This window comes from Trachemys scripta, chromosome 20, assembly GCF_013100865.1.
Source record: "Trachemys scripta elegans isolate TJP31775 chromosome 20, CAS_Tse_1.0, whole genome shotgun sequence".
Taxonomy (NCBI): Eukaryota; Metazoa; Chordata; order Testudines; family Emydidae; genus Trachemys; species Trachemys scripta.
In genome coordinates, this window is record NC_048317.1 from 7297923 (window position 1) to 7320921 (window position 22999).

The 22999-nt window shown below is 48.1% G+C and overlaps 2 protein-coding genes across 2 annotated transcripts in view; both read right to left on the reverse strand.

Annotated features, from left to right (window-relative positions):
* Positions 1-3619, reverse strand: part of TMEM54 (transmembrane protein 54) — an 11494-nt gene extending 7875 nt beyond the window's left edge. Inside the window, exons 1-2 of the mRNA XM_034754217.1 lie at positions 3442-3619; positions 2281-2326 (exon numbers count right to left, since the gene is read on the reverse strand). Of these exons, the coding sequence (XP_034610108.1) occupies positions 2281-2326; positions 3442-3465 (70 nt within the window). The 5' untranslated portion in view covers positions 3466-3619. The remainder of the gene's footprint in view (positions 1-2280; positions 2327-3441) is intronic.
* A 750-nt stretch (positions 3620-4369) lies between these two features.
* On the reverse strand, positions 4370-21375 carry RNF19B (ring finger protein 19B). The gene is made up of 9 exons (XM_034754181.1): positions 20711-21375; positions 13047-13252; positions 11045-11189; positions 10484-10646; positions 9303-9417; positions 8536-8676; positions 7146-7353; positions 6133-6264; positions 4370-5109 (listed from the first exon to the last, which is right to left on the reverse strand). Exons 1-9 carry the CDS (start codon positions 21280-21282, stop codon positions 4668-4670), a joined length of 2124 nt encoding a protein of 707 aa, XP_034610072.1. The 5' UTR covers positions 21283-21375; the 3' UTR covers positions 4370-4667.
* Positions 21376-22999: the final 1624 nt, after the last annotated feature.

A 22999-nucleotide genomic window follows, 5' to 3' on the forward strand; every position in this document is an offset into this window, starting at 1 on the left:
AAAAAGAACAGGAGTACTTGTGGCACCTTAGAGACTAACAAATTTATTAGAGCATAAGCTTTCGTGGACTACAGCCCACTTCTTCGGATGCATATAGAATGGAACATATATTGAGGAGATATATATACACACATACAGAGAGCATAAACAGGTGGGAGTTGTCTTACCAACTCTGAGAGGCCAATTAATTAAGAAAAAAAAAACTTTTGAAGTGATAATCAAGATAGCCCAGTACAGACAGTTTGATGATAAGTGTGAGAATACTTACAAAGCTATCTCCCCTTGTAAGTATTCTCACACTTATCAAACTGTCTGTACTGGGCTATCTTGATTATCACTTCAAAAGTTTTTTTTTTCTCTTACTTACTTGGCCTCTCAGAGTTGGTAAGACAACTCCCACCTGTTCATGCTCTCTGTATGTGTATGTATATGTATATATAATTTCCTCAATATATGTTTCACTCTATATGCATCCGAAGAAGTGGGCTGTAGTCCACGAAAGCTTATGCTCTAATAAATTTGTTAGTCTCTAAGGTGCCACAAGTACTCCTGTTCTTTTTGCATATACAGACTAACACAGCTGCTACTCTGAAACCATGCTTCCCGTGTGATCCTGTGGCTCCAGGTTCCTTGGCTCCCAGCCTGCAGTGCAGCGGGACTCTAGAGCGAGGGAGCTGGTCCCCGACATGAGTAGTTTTAACAGAAATCCCAAGATAGAGTTTTTATACCATGCAGGCAACCCACTCCTTACACGGGGCGTTTGCTACCCATCTACATGCAGCTGCCAATCTCCAAGACTCCCCAGTCTTCTTGCTTGGAGGGTGTCCGTCCACCCACCCTGCTGACCTCCCCATCTTGGAAGCGGTAACATTGCACACTTCAAACCCTATCCCAGGGTGGTGATTCTATCTACATTTCTATACCATGGGGCACCATGTCATGCCTGCCCCAGCAACTCTGCACCCTACCCTTCCACTGGCTTGCATGTAGGCTTTCCCCAAACAGTCGCATGCCGAAGATGCAATCACTAAACATTCTTCAGGAAGTGCTGGCTTTAAGGCTCCCCCATGCATCTTACAGCTGAAGTCATGCTAGCAACAGCGTTGCTAGGAGAGCTCTTCCATGGTTTCCTTGACTTTTATGAGCAAGGATTCATCTCACTCCTCCCTGGGGACTACAACTGCCGCTCTCAAGCCATCCTTTTGCACTATGATCACAGAAAACCTGCTAGAACTGCACAAGCAATAACCATGATGCAGGCAGGGCTCTCTTGGAGGAGAGCTGGGAGGGCCTCTCTCAGCTGGGTGACAAGCTCAGCTGGACTGTATGTTCCATTGTCACATCCCCAAAGCACAAGGGGGTTTTGATGTGTCCAGGCATTTTAGGTCACTCGCTCACTCAATTTTAAGCAGTTTTGCTGCTAATGTTCTGTGGATTTCTCCTTCCACCCTTGCAGATGGTTAGCACAGCCCCCCCAAAGATTTCAGCTCCCAGGAGAGCCTGCACACAAATTTCAAGACAGAACCTTCCTACTCACAAAGATTTACAGTTTCTGCATCCTCTCGGTGCCTAAATGTGACAGTGGTGGGTGCACTAGAGAGATCCAGCACTGAAAAGCTGTGTGGAAAGCGGTCCCAATCAGAGCCCACGGGGAGAAGAAATCAAGTCTCCAAATGTAGAGTATGGGTGAAATCTTGGCCCTAAGTTGACAGAATTTCTATGGACTTAATGGGACCAGGATTTTATCCCGTGCAATCTCCAGACCTTAGAAACACAGGCAGGCTGTGAATGAAAACTCGGGAGGTAGCTGAATTCTTATGGAAGTGCCATAATCTATTTAAGGTGGTATTTTCAAAATCCTTCCACAACTACAGCATTAGGCAGGTGCCACCATGGAGCCAGCCAGACGTTGTTAATAATTCACCTCTCAGTCTGAGCTCCATGCCAGGCTCTTGTCCTACTCAGTCATTAGAAATTGCTCCATCATTTCATTACTACAGCCTCTCCTACTCCAGTGCAGCGGATGCCCAGTGCCTGCTGTGCACTCTTTCCTCCATTTGGGATGTCTTGTTACTACTTGCCTTGCATTGTGCCCTGTGTAAGGCTTTGTTCAGTTTCTCCTTACTACAGACACTTGAGTTGCCTTACAAAGACCTCCTTGCTAGGCAGCCATCCTGCACAGTATGATCTCCTGTGGAGACAGAACTGGATACAGTGAAGGAGATGGGTATTGAGGTGAAGGACACTGCACTTCTATGGGGACAGGAGCAGAACACTTACCAACAGAGATCGCTTCTGTGCGAAAGACGCCCAAGCTCCACCTAACCTGCTGACAAAAGGAGAGCAGGGAAGCAGGAGTGAAAGACTCATGATGGAAGTGTCTTTTCTTCACTAGCAGTTGCCAAAGTCATGCACCCAAGGCTACAAGTTCTAATGCAATCTGTGCCACCAAACATTTCACCACCACCACCACTTGTGGTCTCAACTCTCTACGCTACTGCTGTGCAGCTACTCTTCGTGCCATCCCTGTTGCTGCCACCCAACTCCAAGCTCTGTATCTGCATGTCTCACAGGGCCTCCCCCATCTCCAGATATCGACCTCAGGGGTGTGAAATGCTGCAGACTGTTCACACAGCCTGGGAAGCAGGGCCATATCACCCCCCCACGGCCTTAATCCGATTCAAGATCTGCGCTCTACTGGATAATCCAGGGACTTCCCCACCTCGCCCTGTTTCTAAGCATAGGTCCCTCTAATCCCACTACCTGCTCTTGATCACGGTGTTTGCCACTGCCTCTGTGCCTCTCCAGTTGTGGCCGCCAAGCCACATTCAACCATCCTCCTCACTAGGAGAGACTCTCTACAAAGATCATGAAAACAAGATACTGATTAGAACATCTGTGATGCCAACAGAACAGCTGAACTAGTTGTGACTAAATGAGGATATGAAGTTTCCTCAGCTGAGCACAGGATCTGCACATCCCATCATGTTTTCTATATTGCTTATGTCAGGGTTTTGTAATCCCCACTCCTGCTTTATGGTGTGGGCTATTATTCCCTTTCACCTATTGCAGTTGGCAGTCACTACTGCAATACCCAGCACACCCTGGTAGGGGGCGCTGGAGTATTATGTACAGTACTTGCTTCACCTCACCCCATTTCTCCTGCAAGTTGTCACTGGTACATTGCTAACATGAGTCAGCCCCAGAGCTGCAATTTCATTCCTTATTAAAATCCTGGTCTCTGGGTCAGGCCCTTTTTCTTGATTGGGCAGCTGCTCAACCTAGGGGTGGGAAAGTCAGGAAAGGTTCCTTTTATTTGTATCGCATTGACTAATGGGCCTGTTTTAGCACTAGCTGGATTTTGTAGCAGACAGTGACGTGGTGGGTGGATGCTGCAGTCTCCATATTGCCCCATCCAAAGCAACATCACCCAAATCTTACCTGAACCTTGCAGAAGAAGTTCATGGCCACCAGTCCTTGCTCTGCAGCTTACTCCACTCACTGGGAGGGGAAAGCAGGTCCATTCTCAGTGACACTAGTAAGCCACCTTTGGCTCACAGCAAAGCTCAGACAAGAGAGCATTCGGCTAGTCCCACTCCAACCTCCGGCTGCTAAATAGCCTCTGGTATTTCCAAAATGCAGTGACCAGTAGCTGCCTGGCTGGCTGAGGAGGGGGAGAAGATGAAGTGTAGAGGGACTGTGTGTAGAGTTGTGTTAGAACGCCGCCCTGCTAGCAGGGAAACACCACAAAGCAGGACAGGAAGTTGCCAAGTTGTCACTGCTTTGTCATACAGCATGCAATTGTTCCGCATCCGATTTCGATTCCTCCGCAGCACACTGGAGACGTTCACCTCCAAATGGCTCCTCCTGTCCAGTGCAGCCCTATTCTCCATTCCGGAAAGCGTAGGTCAGGAGTAACCTCCATGGACAGAGTAGAGTTCATTAGAGTACGGTGAAGTGTGTGCTGGCTCAGAAATCTCATCTAGAATTAGGCCAAAGTAGCAATTCCCAGAAGTCAGACAGGTTTCAGAGTAGCAGCCGTGTTAGTCTTTCCCAGAAGTCAGACAGTGGCCTCTAGAGGGCAGACAATACACACCTACCTTCCCCCCCAGACCCTCCACGCTACCTAGATTCCTCAGTGACATTAGATGAAGTGATCCGTGGAGGGAGAATAAGGCCTCCCTGCCACAACCCAGTTTCAAACCAGGAACATTTGTAACCGTAGTCACACCTGTTTGCATAGAAGCCTGCAGCTACTGCGGCAATTCCACCAGCAGCTCCAACAGAGGAGCAGAGGAACAAGTGAAGAGAGTCACTGAGCACAGGGATTTTACTTCTTTAAATCTGACAAGGAAGAAATGGATGCAAGTTGAATTACAACAGAAATCTTTATTAAAACAATCCTTTACTAGTATTTTTGCAGAGACACAGGATACGCGCACACATACATATGTACATTCAGACACCTCTCAAAGCGCTTGAACCAATAAATTAAAAATGAGGGTGGGGGATTTTTTTTTTTTTTTAAATCATGTAAGAAATGGCATCTTTCCCCTCAGGGTCAGACCAGGGAAGCTGGCCAGAGAATCAAACAGAAGCCAACAAAGGACACAACCCCCCACAAAGGGGGCAGTGACTGTAAGCGTGCTTCTCTGGAGGAGGCAACTTCATACTCTGGCTTCAATGCACTCCAGTTTAGAGACTATTTCCTCTGGCCTGTGCCCTTCTTCTTGGGCACATTGGCTCAGATGGGCACTCGGGCTCTCAGCACCTGTGGCTTTTGGGGTCTGTGGGGAGGCTACAGTCTGAGGGTGGGGGGAATCACACTCGTCCGAGGTAATGTCTGGCACGTCATCTGACTGGCTGTCGGAGCTCTCCAGGTCACTCCGTATGCTCTCAGGCTGTGCCAGGGTGATGTCCCAGGTTTGGCTGGCAATGCAGTCCTTCTGCTCACAGCTTTGGTGTTTGCATGTCTGCTCCTCCTCCTCCTCGTTTTCTGCCATCTGGGTGTGGACGTGGAGCGAGTCCTCTGTGCTGCTGCCACTAACTAGTTGGTAGTGACTAGGTTTGGCCTCTATGTCCACTTGGATCTCCATGTTATTGCACTCTCTGCAGAAACAAGCACCACTTTGGTCAGTTACCAGCTACAGCAGAAGTCTCGGGTTATTAATATTAGCACATTACTTTGAGTGCTTTTTCAACAGCGAGCTTCATGACTGAGGCAAGTATGGGAGTGCCATTCACCACACCATGCTGACAACAGGCAATACTACAATAATTTACACTCATAAGATTATTCCCCTTTGGTAATTAGGGAAACCAAGGTAGATTGTGGCACAGGCAGGAACAACCCTAGATCCAAATTCCTATCACTAACCTCTAGGGAACAGTTTGCTTCCATCAGTCCCGAGCCATCACTCTGTGCAAGACTAAGTCAAGGAAATGTTCCCTTCTAGCTAGTGAGACCTTGCTAGGGGAAATATGTTGTAACTTCAGTAAAGAGGTGACACACCAACAACTCCAGACACGAGAGGACTGCTTAGCAAGGAAGTACTATGACCAACTAGTTTGGCAGGTTACTGTATGATGATACATAACCCTAAAAGTATTCAGACAGTCTCTGGAACCCATGCATGTTTAATGGGTTTCCCTGTGTATGTGTCCCATTGTTTCCAATTACCAACCCTTAATTATGCCCTGTAGTGGAAGGAACCACTGACACTACCTGGCGAGGTGGTGCAGTTATGAACACCATGCGTATGGTACAATCATCCCACCTACAGAGTTCCAACAGAGACAAGTACAGACAACCACAGGTGGTGCTTTGCTAGAAAAAGGGATTCTTTGCTGAGTTTGCAGGACAGAAGAACTAAAGTGAGTGAGCTGTCCCAGGGACCTCAACACAGGCTCTGCTAGTGGTGGTGAATGATACTGAACTACAAACAGTTGGAAAGGAAGGTGAAGGGAGAATGCTTCTTGAGCTAACCAAGGAAAAGAAAGCTTGTGGGAGTCTGAATATACCTTCAATCATTAAAATCCAAGTTTCAACATGCACATTCTCCATTGCCCTCAAACCCCACCACCACCACACCCCATATTACCCATACACTTGTGCATTGGCAGTTTAGGTACCTGTCCTGTGGGTTGTATGAACTGATGATGGAACCAGCCATGGCCCGAGTGCTGGCATTGTCACTAACTGCTCCGAGACTGACAGAGTCCTTGGGGAAAATCTCCTTCTGTACATCTGCTTGCACTTCCAGCCTGGGAAGAGGTGGGAAACATCCAGAGTCATCAACACGGCCAAGGGCCACAGAACAGCCTAGCTCATTTCTTAAAACTACAGGAACAATAGTCGTTTAGAACACGAAAACGGGGGCACAGGTGGCCTTCTGGGCTAATCCAGGTCTGCACCAAGAAGTTTAAAATCAGATGAACCTTTTAAATTAGCCTCATTTGTGGCTCCGCCCTTTCCTCGGTCTGTTTTCCGTATCCAAGTTAGATTGTGTTTATACCCATGACTCATGCAGTTCCTGTGCAAGGCAGATTTCCAGATCCAGAACACAGCTATGATTATATTCTGGGCTATAGTTTCGATGCATGTCTCCAATTACATGGCCGGAATGACTCAGAGGCAGGTTCAGAGGAAAACTGTGGCGTAACCTTATAACCTAAGTCCCGATCACTAAAGGCTATTAGGGAATAACAGACATTTGAAGCACTAGACTAGGTCAGCAAAATGTTTGCAAGAGCCTTATATGGCAAACTAGTATACCTCTGATACACTTCCATCTCTGCTGCTCCTCAAATCAACCCCAAGCACTATCTCCTGCCATCAAGGAGCTAGAAAGGCTCGGGGAGAAAGATAACCAAACCAGACTGTGCTGTGCCTGCTATTTACTTGGTGTTCTTGCAACAGGGACAAGGTTGGGGAACAGCTGAAGCATAGTTTATTGGACCTGATTCTACCATAGGTCAAGAGGTTTAAAAAGTGATACTGAGATTAGATCCCAAGCATCAGTGGTGCCACCCACTAACCCAAACAGATCCCTGGCGAGCTAACAAGCCTCACCATTCCTCACAACAGACTAGACCTTGTGACCCCTCAGCCCCTTTTCTGCCTTGATCTGAGACAGTTCAGTTACCTGCTGTACTTTCCCTTTCCACCAGAGAGGACTCCACCGCTCAGGGTACCACCGGAAAGAGCAGCAAAGCTGGCCGTCTCACTGTAGTTGCCTTGCATGACACTGAGCCCATCCGTGGGGCTGCCACTGGTGCTCAACACACTAGTTAGTCCCTCGATGCTGCTCTCACCAATACTGGGGTTCTTCAGAGCTCGCCAAGCATCTGCCACTGAGACAGGCAAAGAAGATACATTGAACATTAAACAGTGTAAAGGAACTGCCACTGGCATCCTGTTAGGGGTTAAGGCAGGGATGGGCAAACTACGACCCGTGGGCCGGATCCGGCACACCAGCTGTTTTAAGCCGGCCCTCAAGCTTCCTCTGGGGAGCAGGGTCTGCGGCTTGCCCGGCTCCAGCTGGGGTGCAGAGTCGGGGGCTGCTCCATGTGGCTCCTAGAAGCAGCGGCATGGCCCTGCTCCGGCACTCCAGCTGGGGAGCAGGGTCGGGGGCTGCTCCATGTGGCTCCCAGGAGCATAGCCCCACTCCAGCTTGTACACATAGGGGCGGCCAGGGGGCTCCGTTCTGCATTTGCCCCCACCCCAAACACTGCCCCTGCAGCTCCCATTGGCCGGGAACCGCAGCCAATGGGAGATCGGGGCGGTGCCTGCATACAGGGCAGCATGCAGAGCCACCTGGCCGCACCTCCACATAGGAGCTGGAGAGGTGACATGCCACTGCTTCTGGGAGCTGCTTGAGGTAAGTGCTGCCCGGAGTCTGCACCCCTGAGCCTCCCCATGCGCCACAACCCCCTGCTCCAGCCCTGATCCCCCTCTAAACTTCTAACCCAGCCTGGAGCACCCTCCTAAACCCCAAGGCCCTCATCCCCACCCCAGAGCCTGCACTCCCAGCTGGAGTCCTCACCTCCTCCCGCACTCCGAACTCCTCATTTCTGGCCCCACCCCGGAACCCGCACCCCCAAATCAGAAGCCCCCCCAACACACACATACACCCCAACCCCAATTTTGTGAACATTCATGGCCCGTCATACAATTTCTATTCCCAGATGTGGCACTCGGACCAAAAAGTTTGCCCACCCCTGGGTTTAGGTTATACGTCAGACAGCAACACTTCCAATACCGATTTCAGATTCATTCTCCAGTAGGGAAAAGGGCTGGGGATCTCCCAGGAAAAGGCACTATGGTGCTTCCCACACAAGCTTTGTGTTAAGAGTGCAGGGTGTACAAGGTTAGCCTTGAAACAGTGGCACAGAAGTGAAAGCTAGAAATCTTGACATACTGAAAAGGGCTGATTATCCATCCCAATTAATCCCAAGGGACAGTCCCACAGTGAGGCCTTGCTCGTTTCCTCCCAGCCCTTCAGACTACACAGACAGTGAAAAGTTATTCATCACCTGTAATGGGTCCATCATCTTCGTCAAACTCTATTTTCACTCCCTTCCCATTGGCTGTGCTGACTCCACAGCCACCTCCTCGGCAGAGAGAAATTGGCACAACACCATAGACATAGGCCAGCATGATGGGGACTCCAATACCTGCAACAGAGGACACAGTGGGTCAAGAGGAATATCAGATGACAATGGGACTGAGGCATGCCGGATAGACAGCATGAACTCTCTGGGGGCAGGGACCCCTGTGTTTGTACTGCCTAGCACAATGGGGTCATGGTCCATGACAGGGTTCTTAGGTGTTACCCTCATACAAACAACAGCTGTGACCATCACACTACAGGACAAGGGAACTCACTTCCAGCCCAGAGTTACATTATAACCCCTAGGAAACCCGCAGCGGAACAATACCAGTCTTGGGACAGAGCCAAAGAACAAGTTGACTCCATGAGGGTTGCAGCGGCAGCTTGCCAGCATATCAAACTTGCATAAAAACCAGTTTCTTTGGCAGAACTGTGGGTACTAACACTACAGGGAGCATTCTACACAGTGCTCAGTCTTGAGCCACAAATACCAGGACCTGCAGCCTCTGCAGACAGCATGTTAGATAAGTGGGGAAGCCACCAACAGGTATATTGTAGGAGTTTGTGGGCTACCCTACTACTTTAACAACAGGAGGCCCAATATCTGTCAGAATAGTAGAGGAGTGACAAATGAAGAGCAGAGCTATGAATAACGACTAACCACGAGGAAAATTGGCCTTGTCTACTTACCAACACTGACAGCAGCAATAACTGGGGATGCAATGACAGACAAGGTGACTCCACCGGTGATGGCCAAGTTCCTCCTGTGCTTAGAGGTTTTCTTTCCCTCATAACGGCTGTGGATCTGGGGAGAGCAGGAAATACCAGGTAAGAAAATGGACAGCCTGGCCAGTGAGCATCCACTAGGATGAGAAACTAATATGCTCATGACCTTACAACTTTGCCATACATGCCAGTCACACGACCCTTAAAATCACCCATAATAGCCACTGATGAGGATAGGTCCATCAATGGCCATTAGCCAAGATGGTCAGTTGTGCAACCCCATGCTCTGGGTTTTCCTAAGCCCCCGATTTCCAGAGGCTGGGACTGGACAACGGGATGGATCACTAAAAAAAATTGCTGTTCTGTTCATTCCCTTTGAAGCATCTGGCAGTGGCCACTGATGAAGACAGGATACTGGACTAGATGGGCCATTGGTTTCACCCAGTATGGCCATTCTTATGTACCTCCACCCCACCCACAGACCACCTCAATCAGATGTAGCCAGTGCGTCTGTTCAAGGGTAAGGACAAGCTGGAGATACAATGTTGCAATGGAACCGTCTCCCTCTTCACCTAATGTCTGTCCACCAATAAAGGCAGGACAAGGGACTGGCTGACTCAGGGAAAATGAAGCCTCTGACCTCTAGTCACTGCTACAAATCCAGGACAGACTGGTAGACAGTCATCACCATCAGAATTGGTTGATAACTTGTGTGAAGTGAGGTAAGGGATCAGGGTTCAGTTATTATTGGACAAGCCCAAGGCACAAGAGTCACCATAGAGGCCAAGAATTAGACAAACAGTTCCCCTCTCTATGGGGATGCACTGGGTTCAAGGTGGAGGCATACTGGCAGAACAATGTGAACCTTGCACTGTTAGTGCCCATGAGGCACATGCTCGTTTGACTGAGAACTTCAGTGTCCAGGGCTGTCAAGCCATCATACTTTCCACACTCACTAGGTATAAAACCCAAGAAATAGTGATCTCCAGTTGGCCTAAGCCAGCTGGGTTTCCAGCAGCTGTATGGAAAGATCCCACACTTACCACCATTAGCCTAACATCCTTGAAAAACACCTAGGATTCCCAAGAGCGAATATTTTAATCTGCTCACTCCATTAGTTCTGATCTCCAGTCCACCATGCTTACCTTTCTCCCAACGTACACTGGGATGCCAATGACCATGGCAGGAATGGCAATGCCAGCAATGAGGGAAATGCCTACAGGGGCACCAATCAATGTGCCCAGCTGCCAGAGAATTTTCTTCTTGCGACTCCACGGCTTCTTGCCCCAGAACGTGCAGCCAGAGGGACTGTAGGGGAAATAAGTTGTCTTTTCAATATCCACATAAAAATATGACTTGTGGGAATGGGGTGGATATTGTGCAAGAAAGGCTCCTTCTCCCCAGATCCAGTTGGCCCTAAAGAATGAATGACTCCACAGTGTGAAGGGACTACACTGAACATTCATCCCATTAAGCGCTTCCCCACACTGTTCCATCAGTGGGGGCCAACCACAGTCAGAAGGGACCACTGTGCACTGCTGTTGTGAGGAAACTCAGAGCTTCACCCTATTCCAGGTGATGGGGACTGTGTTTGTGGGGGGTGCATTTGTAAGGAGCTGGAGAAATTAAATACATTAAATACAAAAATATAAACAAACATCAGACTTTAACAACGGAGGCCCAGAGGATTCTGCTCCCCATCTCACCTGAGGTAATGCAAATCTGAGATCTCCTTCATACACAGCCAGCAGAATTCACAGCCACACACTGCGCAAGTCATGTGATTACAGCTCCCATCATTCATCTTGATAATGTAAGCACTGCAACGTGGACACGGCTTGATGTCATCGGCTTTGGGGAGGAAGGGAAGGGATCAAGTCAGATTCTGTACACCTTAGCCATCTTGAGGAATTTACTTGGGTTCTTTTGTTTGAGGAGGGTGGGCTCAAGAAGACAATGCATGTCAAATTCTGTCCATCTAGGCTAACAGATTATTATTTCTCCTTAATCAAAGAGATAAAGCAAAGGTGTCTGGTTCTGATTCCATCCTTCAGTGCTACAGGATAAAGGTGGGGAGCTACCTCTATACTGGTACTTCATTCCACTAAAACAAGTTAGCATTGTTTGTCTGGCCAGCATACACCACGTAGAACAGCATTTTAAAGAGTGTTTTCTACATCATAAAAGGAGGCTGTTATGAAAGAGTTGTGCCTGCCCCAGGCTAGCCAGCCAAGAGCATCAGCCATTTTTAAACTGCACCACTAACACGATTTAAGGGCCAAAAGTGTTCTCTATTCTTCTTCTATCTGGAGGACAAGACAGCACCGAAATTGTGACCCACATTTTTGAAAGGCATACTCCTCTTTGTGGGCGTAAATTGCGTCTGTGATTACAGATGAAAATCAGTGTATTGGTGGGTAAGTATCTAATCTGTGCTCGCAGTTGGGTACTTAGTCATTTAAAGGGATTGGCATCCACCAGTTACTGCACAACAAGGAGATGGACAGATGCCCCTTTATAGCCATTTACAAAATAAGTCATTCTAAAATGTCACCTGTGATCAAAGTTATGCAATGGTTCCCCATACAGTTCATTGTGCTGGTAGCAATCTTTAAAACCCTAAACAGTCTGGGACTCAGCTGCTCTGAGACCAACTTGTACTAGACAGAGGGAACCTCTTTCTCTGGAGTTGATCTCCCCAGGGCTGATGGCTAAGTTCTGTTAAGGGCCTCACTTCCACAAATCCCCTTTGGCAGCAAGTAGGGATCCGAGGTTCATTATTGCTTGTTGGTTTGTGTTGGGAATTTTGTCTTGCAGTGGTTGCAATGTTTATGGTGTTCATTATCAGGGCTCTGTACATTTCAGGTATATTTTAGTCTGGAATAACACCTGAGCCACCTTTAAAACATTTACAGCCTTACACAGAAACCAGCTATTGTGCAAATGGAACAATGTGTTTGTAATGAGTAGCATGCCAGGAGAAGATACATGTTTTGTTTGGGGGAGAAGGAATCTATTAACTGATCTTATAGTTCACTTTCTGAATCACTGATACCTTTTTAAAAGCACTATTTAATCAGAATATCTGCTGATCTAGAGTGCAGCTCTTTACCAGTCAAATGTGGTTTGGCATCTCTCTCCTATAAATAATGGTATTACTAATACTTATCAGAGCAGGGAGCTAAATTCCCAATTCTGGGTTAGGCATTAATGTTGCTAAAGCTCACAACAGCAGACAAAACGGAGGCCACATTTTGAGAGAGTAAAATTTCCCTTTTTTTCCTGTCTGAGATTGAGATCAGCAAGAGCTTTAAGAACATCTAAAAGATCAAAGCAGACCAAAAGGTAGCTGCTTACTGTGTGTAATGGGTCAGCAGGAGGTACTACATGCAGAATAAGGTGACCATATGCAATTAGGCACTGCAATTGTGGAACTTCAAATTTTAATTCCATTAGTAGTTTGTGTAACTAGCCTGTCGGGCCAGATATTTTTACTCCATTACTGGCAAGGGAGGGAAGCTGTGTTGAGCATCAGAGCTGACCAAATCAATGTTGCTGGTGTCCTTCATCTGTGCCAAGTGGTTATGCTCCCTGCCAGGTGTTAATACCCCACTTTGATTGCAGGAAGTGCTGCAAAACAGGTGGATCTCTTTCCTGGCTTCACAGATGTAATTAATACTGGTTAATGAGAAGCTTGTTAATTCATACCCGGTCCAGATTCCTGTCCATAACTGAGGCCTGAGGCGTGCTTCGTCCGTACCCGCAGCGTCTGAGCCCTTTGCTGACGGGCCATATCGCAGGTCTGGTTTGGATGCCATATCTGTTTGCAGTGATAGCAGAACTCAGTCTGGCAGCCTTCCCTCTCACAAGTCAGCTTGGGGCAGCTGGCACAGCCATAGGCAATAACAGCGTAACTGAGGAAGACAGATACTAGAATTAGTAAAGCCAGAAAGTTATCTTAGGAACACAGGAATCGATATACCAGAACACTTCAGTGGCCCATCTGTTGGGGAACACTGAGATTTGCTGCTGAATAAGCACAGCCACCCAACCTCAGAGGCAGTTGAATTTTAGATGGTTCCCTAGCTAGTTCCCTCCTATGCATCAGAATACAGCCTTACACATTTACAGCCTACGTACACCTACTTTTACAACAAATCCTTTATCAACCTGATGAGGGTGCTGCAGACCTAGTTGTAAAGGACTTAGAGGAAGGTATCATTATCTACCTGATTAGATAGAGATATATTATAGCTAACGTGGATGTCTGAGACACCACCCTAATTCAACTGACCAGCTGAGCAATTCTACCATGGATACGCATAGGGATGGAGATATGCAAAAGGAAGAATAAGTTCTCCGTGACCTTAGCTGATGCAGCTTTATGCCCTGAAGCCTAAGATCAGTTATCCATGTCATTTTAAACCTAGCTAGGGTCCAATTAGAGATGCTATTCTTTCATAGCTGTTTCTTCACTTCAATATTTAAAACAGATGTTTCAGTAGCCTGCAGCGGTGAGTAATGGATGGTTACTTTTATACAGTGGAGATTAATGCAATTTTGTACTATGGGTAGCACCCTACCAAATTCACGGCCAGGAAAAATGCGTCACGGACAGTGAACTATGGTCTCCCGCCATGAAATCTGGTCTTGTGTGCGCTTTTACCCTATACTATACAGATTTCACGGGGGGGGAGACCAGGGTTTCTCAAAATGGGGGTCCTGATCCAAAAGGGAGTTGGGGGGGAGGGATGTCACGGTATTGCCACCCTTATATCTGCGCTGCCTTCAGAGCTGGGTGGCCGGAGAGTGGCAGCTGTTGCCTGAGGGCCCAGCTCTGCAGGCAGCAGCGCAGGAGTAAAGGTGGTAATACCATACCATGCCATCCTTACTTCTGCTCTGCTGCTGGTGGCGGCTGGGCTCCTGGCAAAACAATAACCTTGTGACACCCTCCCCCTACAACTCCTTTTTGGGTCAGGACCCCTACAATTACAGCACTCTGAAATTTCAGATTTAAATAGCTGAAATCATGAAATTTACTATTTTGAAAATCCTATGACTGTGAAATTGACCAAAATGAACCGTGAATTTGGTAGGGCCCTAACTATGGGACAGGTAAATCATAATGCTTGACTGGGGTTCACTATCAAGTCCTCTTGCTTGTCTCCTTTCCAAATTAAGCTTTACTATTTCTCCCGATATGGAAGCTGGCTCTTTCTGTACAAGCTCTCTTTAAATTCTTGGTTTCTCCAATTCCGAGGATCTTTTCTATTATAGGTTTTGAGGTTAGGTGACCAACATTAAGCTACATGAGGCAAGGATGCCATTTATACAATGGTATATCTGATGTTCCTCCCTGTACCTGTTGACAGCCTTCTCTTGACCACTATTGCATACTGAATAGATTTCTCTTTATAGATTCCAATGCCAGAAGGGACCATTGTGATCTTCCAGTCTGACCTCCTGTATAACCAAAGGCCATACAACTTCCCAGAAAAAGTCCTAGGGCATTCTTTAGAAAGATATGCAGTCTTTATTTAAAAATTGCCAGTGATGGAGAATCCACCATGACCTTTTGTAAATTGTTCCAGTGGTTAATTAACCTAATTGTTAGAATAGAAATAAGGAGTAAACTTTTAAGTTTGTCCAGCTTCAACTTCTTGACCTGCCCTCCAAGTCTACAAGTTCTGTTGCTTCAGTGGATACAGCCAATTCAGACCCTGCTACTTATGACTAACTCAGCTTGCTCCTTCCAATGCACATTACCTTCCATTTGTTTATACTGACATTCATTTGCTAGTTGTACTAATTGCTTCATTTAGTCAAGCCCAGAAAGAAGTATGAGGAGCTCCAGAAGGACCTAATGAAACTAAATTGAATCTTTGTTTTATCATGTTACAAAAACTTGATTGGCTCTTAAAAAAAATGTACAAAAGGAGTTTAGAGCTGCTGCTATTTCAGGAAGGGAGCTCTGGGTGATCTCTAGAGGAAGAAGTGTTTATGCAGAACAGTCCTCCACTTATATCCTCCCAATTTAGCAGGAACTACAACTGAAAGGGTGCTTTGGCTTTCTGCAGCTTCTCTCATAGGTCAGTCTTAAATTAATCAGTTACAAAAAGAACTAGAAGACTGAGAAGAAGAGGGGAACATGGGGGGAGATCACCATGTGTTTGAGCTGGTAATGTGGAGATTTAGCAGGTACGTTTACAAGGAAGCTCATATGCACTATACAGAGCACTATTCTAGGGAAGCTGACTTGTGACACTGACAGAAGTCAGGGTGACTTATTCTGTTTTCTGCAGCATTTGTGTTATAAGTGGAGGTATTCTCTCTCACCATTGGTTTATTTTTAGAGCCTGTGGAATTCAAGTTGTATTGCAGCTTCTGAAGCAGCAGTGTGAGAATTGCTGAATGTGTCATACCACAATGATTCATATCCCGTGGGAGTCTGAGCAACTTGACCCTGCCTGGGTGCAGCATAACTGTTAAAGACAAACAATGCCTCCCTGCTGACGATCAGGAACTGAAAGACACGACTGTAGGGCCTCCATGTGCAAACAGCTACTATATTTCTGGCATTCGAGACCAATGCTGGACGAGAGAGAGGATGCAGGCAATCTAGGAAAGATTAACTCAAGCTGCATTTCGTTACTGAACATTTTGTCAGAGGGATCTTACAAACACACCCTCACCTCCTACCAGTAGACTACAGCAAACTCCTTAGTAGGGAGACATATTAACAGCTTCTAAAGAAAACACTTTGATGCCAGCTGTTATAGCCATTTTGAGGCCTGACAACTATATTATCAGGAAGGCCAGGATACCTCAACATGCTACCCTAAGAAGCCTTGCCATGTACTGAACTGACCCTGCATTAGAGAATTCTGAAGCTTTTCTGGCCATCTCAGACAGTACTGTTTTCATAACAAAAAAAAAAAAAAAAACACCCCAAAACCCCAGAACAGTTACTAAGCACTGGATTTTTAGTCCCAAAGTTAAAATAGCAACTAACAGCAACAAGCTCACTGGTGTGGAGTGAACTACATGCTTTTTAGCCTCTTAAGAATTCAGTCTGATTTTTTTTTTTATAAAGCCCAAGAGGCTAATCAAATGCTCTACCCAGAACACGGATGGCATCCGGCTACACCGAGCATTGCAGGGGCTGAATGGTTAACATGTGTGCATCCTTCTTCACCTGGCCTTTGACACATCCCTGCAGTTCAACAATTAGTCATTTCCAGGTATAACCACATCTGTTGGAGTGACAAAGAGTATCACTTTCCACATCCCAGGGTGGCTGCAAGCCTCTACCATAAACCCCAATATTACTATAGAGTGCTGCTCCAAGCCTACTCTCTCACAGCCACAGAGATGCCTGCCTGCTCCTCCATTTGCTCTGAGGGAGCGCTTGCCTCACCACAATAAAGTTCAGCCTCCTTCACTTAGTTCAGCCTACACAGTTCAGTTGTTTCCCTAAGCCTTTAGTAGAGATATAGTGAGACATATACCAGACAGCAGCACCAGCTGATTGCAATGGGCGGACAAAAATCTGTATCTGTCTGAAGAGCTGATGGTGCTCCAAAAGACCAGCATTGCCATGGAAACAGATTCTAATGTCATGTCTATATTTTACCTCTCTAGACAGCATAGCTAAGCTTGCTCACTTATGAAGTTGTTTGACATGGGTGGGATGCAGAGGCGTGCCAGTCAGGATGCTGCATGCCACATGGCTTGTGTTTTGGAACAGATCTGTCCAGTAGACTCTTGGCACAATTATTCTCAAAACTGCATGCATGGCTGGAGAGGAACAAGAGTCAAACGCTCCACACTCCTGAATGGGGTGTGATGTGGTAAGGAGAGGGCGTGACATTCATCGGAACTTCTGAGGACAAGTTTGCTCACCAGTCCTTCATACTAGCCACTCAAGCTCAGCCACCAGTACCACAGGAAAGTGAACCATCTATCCAGGCACTGAAAAAAAATGGTATTCCTGGCTTTACACAAGGACAACTAGACAAGTCTGCCAAGAAAAATGGTTTTAGGGTAAATAACCTCTCTTCCCACCTCGGGACTGATACTGACAGCCTTTGTTAAAGTGTCACTAACAGTGAAGATAGCAGGGATGCCCTGTCTACCGGCAGAGTTTCACAAAATGACCCAACCCAGCTTGTTGGTTTCTAAGAGGAAGGGGAGGGGATATCAACTGTATAGTTTATTTTGAAACCTTTTGTAAGCTGCCTATGTACAAACTGTTGGCTCACTGGGCAAGGACAGCCAGATGGCATCAACTGTTTGCGCAACAAAGATCAATGTTACACTAGCCTTCAGAAGCCTGCCACAGCAGCAACTTTATTAGGTGCACACTATAGACTACTAATGAAAAAGTAATGTCCTTAGGGGCCATACGGGGGACATCTTCTCATGGCCAGGCAGTCTCAATTGGCTTTGGTGTGTTTACATTTTTAACCAAATACTTTGATAAACATCATATCAGTAAAACAGAAAACTCAGCAAGTGGTAACTACATTTTCTCTAGCTGAGTAGCAAGGCAGATTCCAAGGGCATTACTATGTCAGGAGTATGATCTGATCTATCTCCCTGATCTGGTCCCCAATGCCTACGAGTCACCCTAAACAGCAATATCAAAAACCTTGATTGTTTTAAGCTAACGTAACCTTGAGCACCCAAGGAACAAGCTTTAATAGTAAATAAATCCTTACACAGCAACCATGTAACAAGCACCCATGTAACAGGTGAGACACAGAGATTAAGCAATTTGCCCACAGTCAGAGTTTGTAACAAAGCTGTGATTAGATCTTAGGAATCTTGCCACCTTTGCTCTGAACACTAGGACAAAACTTCCCATAACATCCCCACTAGCTGGGATTGTATTAGCTCCTAGCTAAACTAGCTCCTGCTTGTTTCTGCTGCATTCTTGGATAGATAAAATACAGAATCCCCTCTACCAACAAGTCTGTGCTTATGCTATATCAGAAACCTAGATAAGCCTAGTTTAAAGAAAAAGAGAAGAGAAAACGAAAGCAACAATATGCTAATCTAGCAAGTCACCATGTTTGGATGGACTGAGTTTTGGCCAGAGTTAGACAGTTCCTCACTTAAGCAACTAGTGAATGAGTCAATATGATTCAACATTATTCCTCCACCATTGTGCTTCAACACCCTGGTGCCTACTTGGTAAAGATTTCCGTTACTGAGGAAAACCAGAATTTACAGTTCCTCCTGCAAGTGTGGAAAGAATTTCTATAGCTCACCAACTCTATTTTAGCTCTCAGCAGCACACATAGTAGGGCAAACCCCATACTTCCCATTATTTCAGAATAAACCTTGCTTTTAAATTAGAGAAACGAAGATGTGATCACAACTGAAAACCCCTGGGAATTCATTCTGAAACATTCTCTGGAAAGGTGGCACTTTATAGCTTAACTTTTCCATGCTCCCACAACCCATGGTCTCAAATCCCTTGGTTTGTAACATCAGCTTTATAGTGAGGGAGCACTGTCTAATAAACAGTTAGTTATTAGCCTCCTACACAAACTAAAGCCTAGCCACCTGAATCTATAAGAAAATGTCTAGGTATCTGCAAGACATGGAAAAGTATGGGCAGGAAGAGGATACTGGCATGATTGCGGTTCTGATTTGGTCTAGTTCACAGCTAGCTAAAGAGAGGTTAAGTGACATGCCCTAGATCACAGACTGAGTCACTGGTGGAGACAGAAAAATTTATTTAAGCCACTAGACCAAGGGTGGCCAACCTGTGGCTCTGGAGCCACATGTGGCTCTCCAGAAGTTAATATGCAGCTCCTGGTATAGGGCACTGACTCCGGGGCTGGAGTTACAGGTGACAACTTTCCAATGTGCAGGGAGTGCTCACTGCTCAACCCCTGGTGCTGCCCCAGGCCCTGCCCCACTCCACCCCTTCCCCTGAGCCCGCCATGCCCTCGCTCCTCTCCCTTCCCCCCAGAGCCTCCTGCACCCCATGAAACAGGTGATGGGAGGTGCGGGGAGGAAGGGGGACATGCTGATTGGCGGGGCTACTGGTAGGCGTGAGGCTCTGGGAGTGTGTGTGTGTGGGGCAGGAGCTGATGGAGGGCTGCTGACATGTTGCTGTGGCTTTTTGGCAACGTACACTGGTAAATTCTGGCTCCTTGTCAGGCTCAGGTTGGCAACCCCTGCACTAGACCATGCTCCTTTCTTTACAGAGGTGTGCTTCTAGGGGGATGAATAGGCTTATAACAGAAGAAACAGTCCTACATGTCACTGTAATACTAAATATTAAAAAACTTATACGGGGATTTTCATCTAAAGACTTACGATGGCTAGGTAAACAGTACCATCCTTATTTTAAAGACAGAAGCTGAGGCAAAGAAAGGGCAAATGACTCGCCCTAGCTCAAAATCATAACATGACAGTTTTATAGTCTGACCCTCATACTCCCAATTATTTACAAAGAGCTCAGTTAGGCATATTTAGTCTACAATGACTGGCACATCTCCTGTGCTGTGGTCTTAGAACTTGGCTGTTTCTTACTGTGTCCCTTTAAAAAAAAAACCCTACACATAAGCAAAGCTGTATGCCCCTTCCTTCCCAAGCAGCTCATAATGAATGGCCCTGCAGAAAATGGAAATGGGCTGCCACACCACTACCTTTACTAACAGCATTATTAGAAAAAAATAGGTATTTTTCTGGATCAGTTTCACAATTTCTCCTGCAGAAGTCCCAGTTAAAAGCCCAGGGTCCCTTCCCACCTTCCCAAGACAGCAGGCTGGCAGAGCCACAGCAAACTCAAGACAGAGCCTATATCCCCACCCATTCAAAAGGGCAGTGATTCCCTTCAGCAACTCCTGACAGGAGGGGAACCCACCTCCCAGCAGAGTGAAGGAAACCTCCATTGCCTGTAGCAGGGTCAGGATTCCAGGAGAAAGGGAAGGCAGGATCCCATCCCTCTCAAGTTAGGGACAGCTTTGAACTTCTCCTACAGTTCATCCCCCTGCCCTGGGAACAGACCCCTTGTTCCTCCCCAGAGTCAGACTCACTATCCGCAGGGTTCTACCAAGGTCAGACTCCCCCCCCACACACACCAGCCCCTCCCAAAAAGAGGGGGGCCAGCCCCACTGTCCCAGGCTAGACTCCCCCAAAGAAGGGGGTGCCAGCCCCACTGTTCCCCAGGCTCTCCCAGCCCTGCCCCCCGAAGAAGGGGGTGCCAGCCCCACTGTCCCAGGCTAGACTCCCCCGAAGAAGGGGGTGCCAGCCCCACTGTTCCCCAGGCTCTCCCAGCCCTGCCCCCCAAAGAAGGGGGTGCCAGCCCCACTGTTCCCCAGGCTCTCCCAGCCCCACCGTCCCCCGGGACTCACCCGCAGTCGGGCGCCGGGCACCAGCGGCAGTCGGGGTCGGCGGCCAGGCAGCGGCGCAGCATGAACTCCTCGTACTTGGCGACGAGGTGCGGCGTGTCGCGGAGCAGCAGGCGGATGTCGGCGGGGTTGAGGCGCTCGCTGCACTCGGGGCAGCAGATGTTGACGCGGGACTCGGTGATCTCGATGCGCAGGTACTGGCGGAGGCAGGCGCGGCACGAGCGGTGCGGGCAGGACAGCAGGCGCGGCGCGTTCTCCGCCGGCTGCCGCACCAGGCACAGCGGGCACTCCAGCTCCTCCGCGCCGCCCTCCTCCGCCTCGGCCTCGGCCGCCGCCGGGGCCTCCTCCGCCGGCGGCGGCGGGGCGGCTGGCGGGGGAGCCGGGGCGGGAGGCGGCGGCGGCGGCTCGGCCTTGGCCCGGCGGCGGCCCCTCACCCCGCCGGAGGCCGAGGCGGCCCTGGCCGAGAAGACGCTCTGGAAGGAGAGGCGGCGGCGGCGGCCGGGCTTGGGGCACTTGGGGGCGGCCGCGTGGATGGAGGAGGAGCGGGGCGACTCGGAGTCCTTCTCGGAGCCCATGGCGGGGCGCGCGCGGCGGCCTGCGGAGACAAACGGGTCCCCTCAGCGGAGGAACCAGGCGCCTCTCCGCGAGCGCCGCTCAGCAGTGACTGACGCGCACACCCCGCGTTCACGGCGCAGGCGCGACGGGGCGGGGAGGCCCGCCCTCTCCAACGGCAAGGCCCGTCACGTGACGGCGCTCGGCCGCCACGGCGGCCATTTTGGATATGGGCACATGTCCAGTGAAGTGGGCGGGGGAAAGAGCAGGAACATGTGCACCGAGCTCCGGGGGGGCCCCTAAACAACTGTAACTGGGGTGAAATGGCAGGGGGTGGGCCCCCGCCTTTCTCTGGAGGGGCCTGGAAATGGGGATGCGCAGCTAGGGTGATCAGACAGCAAATGTGAAAAATCAGGACGGGGTGGGGGGTAATAGGAACCTATATAAGAAAAAGGCCCCAAAATCAGGACTGTCCCTATAAAATCGGGACAGCTGGTCACCCCATCGCAGCCCAAGCTTTGCCCAGTCTCAAGGCTGGTCTCTTCCTTTGCTGACAGACTCAGCCACCGCAGCTTGCTTACCGCTATGACGTCACAATACCATGACATCTCAACGTGCCATTGACACACATGGGCCCATGACACGGATGACAATATGCCAGCAGCACACACTCCCCTGTGACGCTGTGGTTCCATTTCATGGCAGCAGTCTCACCACGGAGTGCCATGATATGCCAACGTACCATCAACACACAATGCCCGGTGGCACCTCGGTGCCATGTCACGTTCACATGTCAGCACGACACAATGTGCAACGAAACCTCAGCGCCACACCATATCTATGCATCAGTGCCACACACCGCCTGATGATGTCTCTGCACCACATCAGATCAACATAAGTCTTGATGACACCTTGGTACCACAAAACGATAACACCCGATATTCAGTTGCCACCACATATCACAAAATTGCAGACCAACACTCCAGGATGTTTTGGCACCATCTAATCAAATCTTGAGGGCTCTTGAAAATGATGACAGGACCAGCACATAATCCCATGCAAAAAAAAAGCCATTTACAAGCAGGATGACCCCCAAAATGACAACAAAGACCCTCCCTAACGGGAACTTGAGGGTCACACCAAGTTTGCATAACATTAAGTATATCACAGTCATGCCTGTTTTTAACATTTGCTGGGATCAAGGTGAGATATTGTATGCTGAGCCCTGTAGCTCTGAAGGATGCACCTCTTTATTAGACGTAAGGGTGACTGTGAGATGCACTGAAAACTCCTTGGACCACTGTTTGGCTACCCTTTTTCTACATAGTTCTTAGAAAGAATAATGAAGGGATTTATTCATCCTGTAACTCTTCTCTGAGGCAAAATGTAGCCTACAGTCACTATCACTCCAGTACAAAACCGGCTGATGGCTAAAAGAGGACCTACCATTGCAACCCATATTCTTACCGCATTAATGTAGAAGGTACAGAGCTACCATTTACTTTTGAGTATGGGGGTGTGTGTTGTACCCCTGGGGCTCTGCCAACTCTGTCTCCTGTTAAAAGGCAGGTGGCCCAGCAGGAAAGACATTGCCTCTTGTTATACTGTGGAATTGGAGCAGAAAAATCTGACATGTCTATGAAGTGCATATTAAAGCAGCATGGAAAGATTTGTCGTTCCCCGTTGATTTTCAGATTGTAACTGGACAGACCACAATTATCCACTTGACAAGAAGAGTAA